Source organism: Cornus florida, unplaced genomic scaffold (assembly GCF_030987335.1).
Source record: "Cornus florida cultivar Cherokee Brave unplaced genomic scaffold, ASM3098733v1 CherokeeBrave_3.0.0_Hap2_Chr11, whole genome shotgun sequence".
Taxonomy (NCBI): domain Eukaryota; kingdom Viridiplantae; phylum Streptophyta; class Magnoliopsida; order Cornales; family Cornaceae; genus Cornus; species Cornus florida.
The window spans coordinates 97,380,190-97,394,658 of record NW_026775581.1 but is presented as its reverse complement, the minus strand read 5'-3'; the positions used below and the strand labels follow the sequence as shown (position 1 = coordinate 97,394,658).

Genomic DNA, 14,469 nt, shown 5'->3' with positions numbered 1-14,469 from the left:
TCAAAGGCCTGAACAGTTCGATCGTGCACCCAAACACCATATGTAGATATGAATTTTACATGTGTCACAATGAGAAACTTCTCACTTAGCTAGAGCCGTCACAATAGTTTCATTGAGAATCTCTCATTACAGCAATGAGAGTTATGAGCTCAATAAAAAACATGTTCATGACAGACTTTGTCTTTTAGGTTTATACAGTAATAAAACAAGCAACCAGAGATCACTTGTACAAGTTTGCGTAATTAGGCAAAACTAGAACATAATCAAACAAACATAAATATATAGAAACACATCACAAACATTCTGGTAGGCGAAAGAAGGGCCGGTCTCAAACACCACAGTAAGCTTTGAGTGGAAACTTGGATCTCTTACCCTCATCCGAATGAAAGAAGTCAAGAAATTTGTAGTGGTCGAATGACTTGTACTGTAAAGGGTGTGTGTCATCTGCTAGCTCTTCTGGTATCTGTATAACCAGATCCCTGATGAATGAAAATAGACCAAGGGAGTTTCTCTCTTTGCTGCTTACGATCACGCGATGAGTAGGAGGTTCTATTCTGCCATTAGTCCATGCCTAAACATGCAAATTATAAGAAAGGGGATTTAAAACAGAACTAGCAATAAGGCATAATTTCATGACATTTGGCTTTGTCTACATTGCAACTTCAATTGTCTTAACCCAATGCAATTTCTTATGCATTTAAATAGCAATTTTTGTACTCTTAGATAGAAAAAAATATGAATTTCATTCAGGTTGAGCTCAATTTGAGGTATTGACAATCCGAACTCAACACTAAATGAACAATCCAATCTTAGTCCAAATTTGAACCCCACCCACGTACCCACACACATATATCTATATGAAACAAGATAGAGAATATTTAGAGACTTACCATGCATATGTCTCCTGCCATGACTATGAAAGATGAAGGAGAGGCCTCAACTAGAATCCATTGGCCGTCCTTTGTTTTAACCTCCAAACCATCAACTTGATTTTGATGAAGAATGGACATGAAGCTCTTGTCCGTGTGAGGGATGTTACCAATATTAGTCTCATTCATTTTGTGTTCTCTATATTTCTTAAGTTTAAACAGATAAGAGGTCGATCCAAGGAGAGACTCGTAGTATTTCTGTATACCATAACTCTCTGATACCATTTTCATCACAATTTGATCTAATTCCGATATATATATATATATATATATATATATATATATATATATATATATATATATATATTTTTGAAAAGTAAATTTAAATATTATAAAGAGGGAACCTAAACAGCCCATAGCAATATTATATAAGTAGGCCCAGGCTTGAAGTAAGCCAGGCCATGAGAGAATAAAGTTTGAACAAAGTAGCCAAGAACAAAAATTTATAACAATAAAGTGAAACAAAAAGGTACAAGTTAAAAATTCTAATGAAACATTATGAAGAAAATTTATTGGGGGGAAAATTATCAAGTTGTGACGATTGGCAAGTTTTTTCTAATATGTACTATACCAAAAAAAATCATTTCCGGAGGGCATGAGATTAGTGAATTTCTGAACTGTTTCTAGAGTTGTTGCATTTTGGATGGCCAAGCCTTCATAGAGAGGAATTAAATTCCATTGTCCAACATAGCCATGACTAGGTTCTTTTTTTTTTAGTTAAAAAGGGTAAGCTTGTATATATAAATAAATATTGAATGTACAAACAATCCCACTAGGGGGGAAAAACAAAAGGAACAACAACTTCCTTATCAACTACAAAAGAAAACAATAGCAAACAACAAAGACAATATTAGCCACCCTCTTTAGCCTTCTACCATGGCAGCGTTAACCATGAACAATCATCACCATTGCTTAGGATAGGGGCCAGGGATGTCCACCAAATGTGGAGCAGCCCTGTTGGAAGAGTGCCTGCAACTGTGAGGGAAAAGAGATCAGCTTCAATTCTGAACTACTCCTGAGCTTGAGTGATGCAAGTTTGCTTCTTACACAGGTCTTAATATGAGCAATGATGCTGTGGGCAGTGGAGGATTGATTCTTGAATGCTCTAGCATTTCTCTCCATCCAAATGAAGTAAACTGCAGCAGCCCAAAGAAGTTTGTGAAGCAAGAATTGTGTTGAAGCCCAGTGTATTGAGCACCAAAGCAGTAAGTCAGCCCAACTGTTTGGCATGATGTAAAATCCAACAGTTTCTTGGATAAACCTCCAAATGTGTGAAGTGTAGTCACATTTGAAGAAGATATGATCAATGGATTCCCATGCTGAATTATAGAGATAACATCTGTTTATGTAGTGCTTGTAAAGGATTGGTTTTGCATCAGGTGTATATAATCTCCCTCTAACAGCTAGCCAAAGGATAAGGCTGTGTTTGGGTATGTGATGTTTGAACCACACCACTTTGTACCAAGGAAAGATTAGGGATGGGGGGGCTGAAGTAAGCAAAGGTATGTGCTATTGTAAAGACCTTTGTAGAGCTAGGTAACCATTCAATGCAATCTGGATCAGTAGAGGGCTAGGGTAATTCATGTAACTGTGAAATGAAGCTTCTTGATTAGAAAAAGTTGTACAGCTGAATTGAGTTTGGATGAATCCATTGGTGGTTGGAAATTAGGCTATCAACTAGAATATTGTTATCCAGTTGAAGAATTTCCACACCAATGAGACTCAATTGCTACACAATTGCCCCATTAGGTAGCCAATAGTCTAACCATAAGCTAGTATCCTTACCAGCCCCAACCCTGTGCATTATCAGCCCTCTTGCCATGGATCTTAACCCAAGAAGCTTCCTCCAAAATCCTGAGCTCAGTCCAGTAGCTTTCACTGGCCAGAAACTTTTTGTTTTGATGAGGTAGCTAAGTGTCCAATTCACCTACAAACTGTCTTTCTTCGAACAAATATTCCAGATGTGTTTCAAATTGGCTACCCTATTGGCTAATTCCAAGTCAGGCAATCCAAGACCACCATTAGCTTTAGGCCTGCAGATAGCTTGCCATGCTACCTTAGCTCCTTTGTTTTTCATATCCACCCCAGTCTAGAAGAATCTTCTGAGGATTTGGTTTATTTGCTCTATGACCTTCTTTGGTAGGACAAAGGCTTAGGACCAATAAACTTGTATTGAATAAAGCACAGCCTTGACAAGGACAGCTCTACCAGCATAGGACAGAAATCTAGAAGTCCAGTTTCCTACCCTTGCAGTAATCTTCTCTACTAGGGTTTGACAGTCCCTTACTTTGATTGAGGCAGAAGATAGAGGTAACCCTAGGTATGTAACCGGCAGCGAACTAGTTTTAAATTGTAGAAGTTGTAAAATTTCAGCCTTCAATGCATTGTCTACACCACTGAAGAAAACCTTAAACTTTGTTCTGTTGAGGTGCATTCCAGATATGTTGCAAAACTGATTAAGGGCATCTATTAGAGTTTGAACTGAGGTTGTGTTGGCATGGAAGAACATCAAAATATCATCTGCAAAAGTAAGGTGTGAGATTGACTGCTTTTTGCATCTCCAATGATACTTGAATCTTGGATTTGTCTCAATGTGTTTATTAACACACAAGGTCATGACCTCCATTGCAATGACAAATAACATAGGGGATAAGGGGTCCCCTTGTCAAATGCCTCTCTTCCTTTTAAAGAAACCAAACAGCTCCCCATTGAAAGAAATAGAAAATGATGTTGTGGTTATGCATTGTCCAATCCAATGTATGAAAGTAGAAGGGAAACCAAACAAATGCAAAGCATCCAAAATGAACAGCCACTGCAATGTATCAAAAACTTTTCTTAGGTCAGTTTTGAGTGCACAGTTTGGAGGGTGATTAGCTCTGTGATAGCCATTCATCAGTTCATGAGCAAGTATAATATTTTCTAAGATATGTCTTCCCTTAATGAAAGCATTTTGGGTATTGCTTAAAAGAAGGGAAAGGATAGGTGCAAGTTTAATTGATAACAGTTTGGAAATAGTCTTGTAAATTAGGTTGCAGCATGAGATGAGCCTAAAATCATTAACTGATGAAGGGTTAGGAGTTTTTGGAACCAGTGCTATATAGGAACAGTTAATCTCTGTCAACATTCTGCTTGAGATGAAGAAGTCTCTGACTACAGCAATGACATCCTATCCAACTATTGGCCAAGCATTCTTGAAAAAACAAGAATTGAATCCATCTGGTCCTCGACTCTTATAAGGGTGGAATGATAGGATGCAGGGCTGGATTTCTTGGTATGTGGGTATGGTTGTGAGAGTTGGTAATAGTTGGAAAAGGACAAACTTAGATATTACTAGCGCAAAGGAACTCATACCTAGATAGCTGCTGCTACATTGGCCAAGAATGGAAATGAAGTGGTTGAGAAGATCCCTCTACAGTTCCTGCCCTTGAATCAAGTTTCCATTTGAGTCAGAAATTGATTTAATCTTCCTTCTAATAGCCTTGGAATTAAAACTCTTCATGAAGTAGGTAGTGTTTTGATCACCTTCTTTGAGCCAATGGACCTGTGCTTTTTGTTTAAAGAACATTTCTTCTGCTAAAAAAAGATCAGAGAGTTTCTATGAAAGTTCCTTCTCATTGACTCTAAGGGCATCATCTGTTGGATTAGCATCAAGCCTCCTCTGACAAGAATACAATTCATCTCTACAAGTTGTAGCCCTTTCAGTAATAGCACTGAACTCCTTCTTGTTTAACAGTTTAAGTGGTTGCTTGAGTGCTCTTAGCTTCTGCACAAGCTTGAACATCCTTGAACCTTCAACATCCAGTTGCCAAGTTTGATAGACTATGGGAAGGAAGTTGGGGTTAAGTGTCCAGAAGTTAAAGAATTTGAAGGGAATGTTTCTCTTGGTGCATCACCAGTGTTGTTCATTTTGGTTTCTGTGGGGAGATCTAATAACTCTTTGGATGCTTGAAAATTTGCATTGTGAAGCTCCAAAGAAACTGAATCATACACTGCTATGAAACAACCATACTCTTCAAGAGCTCGCACGGTTTCATTCCGTGTCGATAGCCAAGAATTTGTACCAGGCTTCAAGTTTTCCTTGGAGAAGTCTACAACAGGAAGCTTAGGTTGTGCAAGTGAAACCATAACTCTCGGGTTTTAAGAAGGAACAATGTGGGATGCATTATTATTGGTCATATGCATGTTTTCTTTATAGGATACTCTAGTGGTAGGAAAATTCAACGCATGCACATGGTGGAAAAATGCCCCCATTCATTTTAATGTTTAGCACTGAGGCCCCCACTTGGAAAAAGTCTCCATTTTAATCTTTTAATTATGTGTTGTTTTCAATATGATCTTAATCTTTTTACAAAGTAGTTGTAGTTGGTGAGATTATTTACTTTTTAATGAGAATCAAATGCCTAAAATGCCATTTTAGGATTAATTTAATCAATATCTACTCTATATTATATTTATAGTAGTCGTAGTTATATGCTACATCCGACTAATGGCTAATTGATTGATTCATCAAGGCTCAATTCTTTGCATGAATGGTAGAGAAAGCGAGCAAGATTTTTTTTTTTTTGCCTTTTAATAGACTGTCCAATTTTGTCATGTCTAATGTAACGGAAAGAATAGTAGTTGTTTAAAGTAGTGCAATTAACTAATTAATCCTTAGATTACATCACTAGGCTTTTGTTAAATTCATGTACAACTGCTCCTTGCTGTTTAGGGAGCAGTTGAACATTATTGTATACAAAAAAAATATATATATAATAGTTTCTTAAAGTAGTACGTGAAATTAACCAAATAGCTGTTACAACTATTATTTGAACAATATTTAGTTATTTCCCTAATCAGCAATGAATAAGTGATTTCTATTAACTGATGATATGATCCAATCACACATGCACATATAATTTGTAATTTAAAAATTAGAAAAGTAATAAATAAATAAATAAACAAAGAAGATAACTGAATTTATTCCAAAAAAAAAAAAAATACTATTTTCTTTATTTATTATTATTCTAATTTTATTGTGTGCATGTATGATTAGATCATATAACATTTTCCTTGTTTATTATGTCTTCATTCGTGCAAAATATACATATATATCCATTCGCATAATTGGCTGACAGGCCTAGAGCAATGGTCTATTATATACATTGATTTATTTGCATAATTGTACTGAATTCAAAGTCTTGATAGAACCAAAAATCATTGTACACACACACACACACACACACACACACACATATATATATATATATATATATATATAATATTGATCACAAACTGACTTCAAAAATACACTTTCGCTTACATTTCAGCATAACATCCGACAAAACACAACAATTATTCATAAACAAGCCGTAAGAACTCGAAGAGCCTTGTTATTATAGAACACAAACATTGCTGCAATCAGGACATGCCTGAAAAAAAAAAAAAAAAAAAAAAAAAAAAAAAAACACCCACAGTACAACTATAAACACACATTTAGACAAACTAACTCTTCAAGCAGCAATACCACAGAAGTCTTTGAGAATATCTTGTGATCTCCGACCATGATCAGTGTTATAGAAATTGAGCAAATCGACATGGGCAAAGGGCTTGAACTGCAAGGGGTGCTCATCGTTGACTAGCTCTTCGGGTACTTGTACATTGCTGCTGAGGAATGAAAACAGAGCCGCCGTGTATCTGGTTTCCTTACCCTTAGTATCCATGGTGACTTTGTGGTTAGGAGAAAGTACTCTGTCGTTACTCCATGCCTATACATCCAAGAAAAGCATGCATGATGCATTCATTTCATGAATATCATTCAGTACATGATCAAGTAATCAATCAATTACCGATCTTTAAAGGGTAAAGTGCGACTAAAATACCTAAAATATCCTTAAAGTAAAATAAAATAAATAAAAAACATATATATGTATAAATTTTATTTAGGGTATTTTGGAGTTTTATAAATAAAAAAAAAAAAAAGGAAAGGAAAGGGTCAAATTGATAAACAGGCAATTTGCTACAAATTTTCAAACTATAGGGATTTATATCTACATACTAAATAGCATGGGTGCGTGTTTATTGCATATTTTCTATATAACAAGGGGGTTTCTAAATAGGTTTCAAGAACTCAGTAAAAAGAAAAATATTTTTTAGAGAATTATAGAAAATGGTTCACGGAAAATAAAATCCAGTTAATTTCAGAAAAATCTAATTTTTGTAAAATTTTCTAATTTTAACTTTTAAAAAAATAAAAAGTAAAAATAATGTGAGAGAACTGTATCAAATAAGTCCTAATTTTTTCTTGAATTTGCATGCATGCGATAGCGTTATCTTCATTTTCTCAGATGTATATAATTTAGTTGCACATGTTACTTACCAAAAAATAAAATTAGTTCCACATCTTTTAAAAATATCAGCAACTTCTCTATAAAGGTGATGTGTAAGGTCACAATATATTTATTATACATACATACATAAACATAAATAGAAGATAGATATACTAGTATATTGACAGACCTTGCATGCATCGCCTGCCATTACAACAAAGGAATTGGGCGGGAACTCAACATTAATCCACTCGCCATCTCTAGCTCGGACCTCTAAACCAGAAACTTGATTTTGATAGAGTATGGTGAGAAAGCTCTTGTCCGTGTGAGAGGGAAAAGCCAAAGTAGTCTCATTCAATTCGGGTGCTCTATATTTCAGGAATCGAAGAAGGTAGGTGGCTGATCCAATGTGAGACTCACAGTATTTCTCCACACCATAGCTTTCAAATAGCATTCTTACCACCATGTGATCTAATTTCTCTACTGTCCTCGCAAACGACACCGTATTTTCACTGACCAAAACACATAATACTGGTTAATATTAAAGAAGAGAAGAAAATTCCAGTTTAGTTCAATTTATGAGAAGAGAAGAAAAGCTTAAACAATTTGAAATTTTGTTTTAATTTTATTTTATTTTATTTTATTTTATTTTTGAAACTGAGTTAAATAGAATAAGGCTTAATTTTTCCCCTGGCAGAACTGTATTAGAAAAACAGAAAAAATAAGTCTTAATTTTAAATAACTATATTTTATAGTTTTGTGTAAACTGTTTTTTTATTTTTAGAATTCATAAATCAAATATTGGTTTAATTGCTTAATTGACAGTTTTTCTCTGCAAATAGAGTGGAAATTAAATCTCTACAAAAAAAAAAAAAAAAAAAAAAAAAAAAAACTCAAAATAAAATTAAAAAAAAATAAAAAGCTTTGAAAAATATAAATCAAATGATTTAGCATGTAGAAGTTTCTAAAATTATATAAAAAAAAATGGTATATATATATATATATCTATATATTATACCAGAAATACTTGTTTCCTCCATTGGGCCACATGAGATCGGTGAAGCTTTGAGCTCCTTCAAGTGTGGTTGCATAGTCAATGCCCAAGCCTTCATGGAGGGGAATGTAGGACATTTGACCTACATAGCCATGGTAGGGCTTTTCGTTAACGTTTTGGACTTTGGTTTCAGGGGGAAGATCAAACAACTCATCTGCTGCATGGAATATTGCTTTGTGAAGCTCTGATGATACTCCATCATACATGGCTATGAAACAGCCTTGTTCTTCGAGGGCATGCCGGATTTCGTTGGCGGCCGACGACCAACAACTCGTACCGGGCGTCAAGTTTCCCTTCTTGGTGAAGTCCACAACAAGAAGCTTGGCCGGTGATAGGGAACCCATTTTTTTGTAATTGTTATTTTGTTTTCTCAACTAGCAAATTATGTTTAGAGGCTTCTTTGGGTAGGAACAAGTTCAATACATACCTCCTTTTATATAGAAAAATGATTAAGTGGCCAAAGAGGGCTCCCCATCCACTTGATGGTTGTGTGGGACCCATTTCCTTTTCTGTACTATTTATATTTTTAAATTATATGTAAGTCTGTTTGCTTACATCTATACTTTTTTACCGAATTGTATTGTGGATGTACCTCATATAAAACTAAATTAATATATACCATCAAAATACTGAATTATTTTCTTAATCTTTATTTATATCATTTACGTATATAATTTCATTGCATGTGTATGTGACTCATAATTTCATCTATACTTTCTTTTAATTGGATTTTAATTCCATGTTTATGTAATAGGACGGCAACTGAGATGGTATTGAAGATATCCAACAAGTACAATAAGTCAATGGGTCCCAAGTCCTTGGCCAAACATTCTATTTCTGATTTGGAAGCTAATGAAGGGGAATATTCTAAAGCAACCAAACTAAAATAAAATTGTCCTAATGCACTACAAAATTACAAACGTATAATTTCTTTTATATTTTATACAAGGCCACACTGACAAGATATATTTACTTTTGTGTCAAATTTTGATTAGTACGTTTAGTTTTAATAATTCAAGAATCATATAATAATTATGTTTTAAAAATATAAAATTAGTTAAAATGACAGAAAACAACTAGGTTCCCAAATTACATTGCTTTCGTTTTCAGAAGTTTAAAAAATAAAAAACGATATCAAACAAAGTGTAAGAGATTGGGAATGTGGTCCTCTTCCCTATGTGAATCAACAAGACTATGATGCCCTCACACAAGACAGATGCCTTTGAGTTCTAAATATTTTTTGGGCACCGTCCTTCAGATTTAGAAATCTTATATTACCAAACCACCTCAAAATTCGAATAAAACAAGTAATTCATGTACGTCGGTGGAGGACCATTCAATTTAGTATTAATTTCTCTCTTTGTAAAACAAAGATTGACTGACTTTGTTCTAATAATTGTCCCCTCTTCCTACCTTCCGGAAAAATAAAAAATAAAGTTTTTTGTCACTTTTTTTTCGTCCAAGCATCTCTTCTGGTATCATTTTTTCTATGTTCCCTAAGGCCCCATGTAAGTAAATTAAGCTCATGAGAAAGCTCTTCATATATAAGGTTGTGCCAATAATTTCATTGTCAGCTTAACGAGAAAAAAAATTAAAGAAAGAATTTCATTGTCAGTTTCCAATAATATATATATATATATATATATATATATAGATCATACAGTTGCACACTTTCTCCAAAATTTTATGTGGCCTATATAAAAGGGTTGAAGTTAAAGCATAAACTCTCTCCAATTCTTAGAATTAATTTAATTTAATTACTTCTCTTTTTTCCGAGCCTTTTCTTATTCTTCTAAAGTTTTCTCAATTGTTATAAATTTCGTCCTTATCTGGATTTCTCTGTGCTCGTTTTAATTAGCAATTTTTTTTAAAAGGATAAATTAATATATATTATTTATTCTAACATGTTAAACATATAAAAATGTCTCAATGCAATAACATGTACCACCAAAAGTTGTGGTATTCTCTCGCTTTAAAAATAAAAGGCCTATGATTTTAGTTCTCAAATAAATAAGTGAGTATGTTTATTGTCGATGCAAAGTTAAAATAGAAAAAATAAAAAAATAAATAAATAAATAAATAAATTTGTAACAATTGGTTTATAAAAATGTATTTCACTACATGGTATGATATGATATTGTTTATTTTAAATTCGAGCCTTCACGATTTTGTTTTTAAATTTTATCCCAAAATATCTTATACCATTTGAAATGTACCAATTCTATTTTCATACCTAGACGATGTGAGATCATACACCTGTAACCTGCTAGTTTCTTGCTTGCACTCGCCCACACACTCATGCCCATAAGGACACCACAATCATCCCAGGGCCCAATGTCCTCATTGGCCACACTTCCAGTTAGTTCATATCATTTTTAACAACTCATTCCACCAGATGATATATATTATTACTATCTAACTAAAGTTATAAAATTTTATAAATCAATTGTAATATAATTTTATTTAAATACGAGTCATAGTATATATACTTTGAGAAAGGCTCATCTGACTAAATAATATCTCATCTACCTCCCAAAGTAAATGACGAGGATTCGAGTTTTCAAAAGAGTAAAGTGGGTGTGTGAATTTTTTGCCAATGACAAAAGAAAAAAGATAAAAATTGAGTATATACAGTTAAATGTAATTGAAATAATATCCCCTTGACGGTATATATTACCCATTTTCCAAAACAGGACACTAAATTTTTTTTAGGGCAAAGGTAACACTAATTTTTTTTTTATATTTTTTATTCTCACAAGTTCAATAAAACACAGCACACACTCGCAAGTTCGATATTGATTCTAATAGATCTAGGCTAATACCAATTGTTACTAATTAATTACATTGATGCAGGGCAATATTTTTTATTTTTTTATTATTATTTTATTTTATGGGCAACCTTGAAAGCCGATAATCAAGATTTGTATATGTAAATTGATAAAAGACTCAATCAGTTTTATTATCAATTAATGTGCTAATCATTCATTTAAACATTTTGAAAGGAGAAATATTTTATCTTTATTTATTAATGACTAATTAGAGGGCAGAAAATATCCATTGTAACAGTACATACTCTCTATATATTAATAGTAGGAGTTCTCTTCACTTCGAAAATGTTACCCAATTCAGTGTTAACTCCACAAGTCACAACACAAATTTTGGAAGATGTTTATACAAACAACTTAGACAGGACAGACATATATTATTGAAATAGTAGGAAGTTCACAAAGTCTTGATAGTACATAACAACTTACAAAGCAAATTAACCAAGCCATCATTTATTATACAGTAGTGCATAAACAAACATATAACAAATTAAGTTGCTAGAAATTGAAAGAGACATCTTAAACACCACAGTAGGTTCTAATAGGACACTCCAAGTAGCGATTGTTCCCTTCACTATAGAATTTGAGAAAATCAAGATGATCGAATGGATTAAACAGCAATGGGTGTTCTTCATCAACTAGCTCTTCCGGCGTTTGCACCTTATTCCCCTGCATGAATGAAAACTGTGCTAGAGAATATCTTGCTGCATTCCCATTCATAGTAACCCTGTGATGAGGAGATTGTATCCTCCCATTGCTCCATGCCTATTTCAACGTCCAAAATTATATATATATATATATATATATATATATATATATATGCACTTTCATTTTCTCAAAATATTAACTATTTACAATCTAAAGAGCACAATCAACTAATATATATTGGACAATGCTAACTTCTCAACCCATAGAAGAGCACCTCCGTAAACTAAAGACTTGAGAGAATTTTTTTGCCATTCAAAGTGAAAAGTCGAGGGTTCAAGTCTCCCTATTTAATGGAGAAAGTCTACAATACCCGAGTACTTACACGTAGTATTCCAACTAATAAAAGGACAAAAATTTTCAATTTCTGACAAATTGAAAGTTTCGATGTTTGTCCATTGGTTGAGGATATTACAGGCTTTCTCCATTCGATGGGGAGAGTACGATTTTCCACACACATATATGAATGTGTGTACGTATAGAAAATGATAGTGAACTTACCATGATCGCATCACCTGCCATGACCACGAAAGATTGAGGAAGGTAGTCAACACCAAAAAACTCGCCATCTTTTGCTTTAATCTCCAAGCCGTTAATTTGATTTTGATGAAGTACAGTCATAAAATTCTTGTCGGTGTGAGAGACAAAGCCCTTATTAGTCTCATTCGGTTGGGGCTCTCTATACTTCATGACTCGACAGAGGTAATTGGCTGAGCTTTGGTAAGACTCATAGTATTTCTCCACACCATAGCTTTCAAATACCATTTTAACCGCCAACTGTTCTAATTCTGCTGCTACCTTGGAGTAGGAGAGCAGACTTTCACTGCACCCAAACACATCAATAGATAGAGATACGGATAGAGAGAGAACACTCATTCATAAAAAAATAAAAAATAAAAAAGGATTGAATTATACCTGAAAGCATCATTTCCATGAGGCCACATGACATTTGTGAAACTTTGAATTCCTTGAGGTGTATTTGGATAATCAATGCCCAAGCTTTCATAAAGAGGAATGATGGGGATTTGACCTACATAGCCATACAAGGGTTTACTGGACTTGTTTTGGACTTTGGTTGCAGTGGGGAGATCAAACAATTGTTCTAATGACCTAAAAACTGCATCATGAAGCTCTGATGAAATTTTATCATAAATTGCTATGAAACAGCCATATTCTTCAAGGGCATGAGTAACGGCATGGCGTGCCGTGAGCCAAGAACTTGTACCAGGCTTCAGGTTTTCCTTAGTGAAGTCAATAATGGGAAGTTTGTGCACTGTGAGGGAACCCATGAATCACTTAGATTCTTTTCTCACCTACTCACTCTGGCTGAATGTTACTAAGGAACAGCTATGAGATGCACACATTACTATCGTTCACGTTTCTTATAATATGTTACTGGTACTGCACTGTGTCATAAGAGGACAATCGAAGCAGAATACATTGTGACATGCAAAATAAAGATAATTCTATATATATATATATATATATATATATATATATATATTTTGTGTGTGTTATTGACAAGAAATTGACACACACATTACTCAAGACTCAAACTCTCACCATCCACTTTGGGAAGTTAATAATGTACCATTGAGGCACTGAGGCTGCCCTTGATATAAAAATAATTCAATTAATTTATACATTTTCCTTCACTCTGCATTTTTTTATTTAGAATGGATTGTCGGTCACTTTGGGAATCATTTGAACCGCGAAAATGCCAACCAGAGAGGCTAGCTAACATTTTTTTTTTTGGATAGTTTCGGCCAATTCGGCAATTTAGGGCTTCATTTTGACATTTTTTTAGTTCTATAGGAAGCAGGGCTTTTGGGGGGCAGTTTCGGCCAAATACTTTTATTTAGGGTTTGCCATTTTTCGAGGCTATAGGAAGCCAATTAACCAAAAGTTTTAGGCTTTGTTTATTAGGGCTGATATATATTTTGGGACAGTTTCAACCAAATTCCACCATATTTTAATTAGGTTTTATGTTCTATTTTTTAGTGATTTTTTAATATAGTGCCATTTTGGACTTTTTATTATTATTATTTATTTTTAAGATTCCTTATGTTGCCAGGTTTCCATACAGTATAATATAGTCACAGCTGAGGGACATCTATATATGTACCGATCATGTAAGTAGTAAGTACCATCTATATGATAGACAAATAGTTAGTAATATTCAAACATACAATTTGGTGTACTTATCATCGTGACCAATTTTTTTTTTTTTTCTTTTATTCTTTTCTGTAATGTTACGCGTTTTATGTTATTATATATATATAAACGACGCAATCATTATGAGTTTTTTTGTTTGTTCCCTGTACTTAATCAAAAGTCTTTACATCAGATGATAAAATGAATTTAATTTGTAACATTGCATCAATGTTAGAATAAGAGAGCAGGACCATGGTCCCCTCCAATAATTGGTGATTTTGTTGACCATTTCATGTAAATTGCTTCCCAATCTATTCGCACAACGAGACACGCTCTCTTTAACGGTCCCCTCATCTACACATGTTTATTTGACAATGATATACATGTGCATAATGCTATATTATACTATTCTTTCAAAATCAAGATAATGAATTCAGGCTGTTAATTATGAGAATTATGTTTGATTTGTACCATGTTAGACTTGACACTGAGAT

At 33.8% G+C, this 14,469-nt stretch overlaps 2 protein-coding genes across 2 annotated transcripts; both read right to left on the bottom strand.

The window, feature by feature from the left end:
• Positions 1-6,203: 6,203 nt before the first annotated feature.
• Positions 6,204-8,635, bottom strand: LOC132286345 (probable 2-oxoglutarate-dependent dioxygenase AOP1). Its single transcript, XM_059788669.1, has 3 exons — positions 8,256-8,635; positions 7,428-7,749; positions 6,204-6,676 (listed from the first exon to the last, which is right to left on the bottom strand). The coding sequence occupies exons 1-3, from the start codon at positions 8,633-8,635 to the stop codon at positions 6,422-6,424; spliced, it is 957 nt and encodes a 318-aa protein (XP_059644652.1). The 3' UTR covers positions 6,204-6,421.
• A 3,000-nt stretch (positions 8,636-11,635) lies between these two features.
• On the bottom strand, positions 11,636-13,110 carry LOC132286446 (probable 2-oxoglutarate-dependent dioxygenase AOP1). Its single transcript, XM_059788782.1, has 3 exons — positions 12,737-13,110; positions 12,323-12,644; positions 11,636-11,881 (listed from the first exon to the last, which is right to left on the bottom strand). Exons 1-3 carry the CDS (start codon positions 13,108-13,110, stop codon positions 11,636-11,638), a joined length of 942 nt encoding a protein of 313 aa, XP_059644765.1.
• Between the last annotated feature and the right edge of the window lie 1,359 nt (positions 13,111-14,469).

What these genes read in the sequence shown, in the direction of transcription:
- LOC132286345 (XM_059788669.1), bottom strand. Translation starts at nt 8,635, where the DNA reads ATGGGTTCCCTATCACCGGCCAAGCTTCTTGTTGTGGACTTCACCAAG. An exon ending in GGAGGAAACAAGTATTTCTG is followed by an intron (nt 7,750 to 8,255) that starts GTATAATATATA and finishes TGTTTTGGTCAG; the next exon opens with TGAAAATACGGTGTCGTTTG. An exon ending in TGGCAGGCGATGCATGCAAG is followed by an intron (nt 6,677 to 7,427) that starts GTCTGTCAATAT and finishes TTGGATGTATAG; the next exon opens with GCATGGAGTAACGACAGAGT.
- LOC132286446 (XM_059788782.1), bottom strand. Translation starts at nt 13,110, where the DNA reads ATGGGTTCCCTCACAGTGCACAAACTTCCCATTATTGACTTCACTAAG. An exon ending in CATGGAAATGATGCTTTCAG is followed by an intron (nt 12,645 to 12,736) that starts GTATAATTCAAT and finishes GTTTGGGTGCAG; the next exon opens with TGAAAGTCTGCTCTCCTACT. An exon ending in TGGCAGGTGATGCGATCATG is followed by an intron (nt 11,882 to 12,322) that starts GTAAGTTCACTA and finishes ACGTTGAAATAG; the next exon opens with GCATGGAGCAATGGGAGGAT.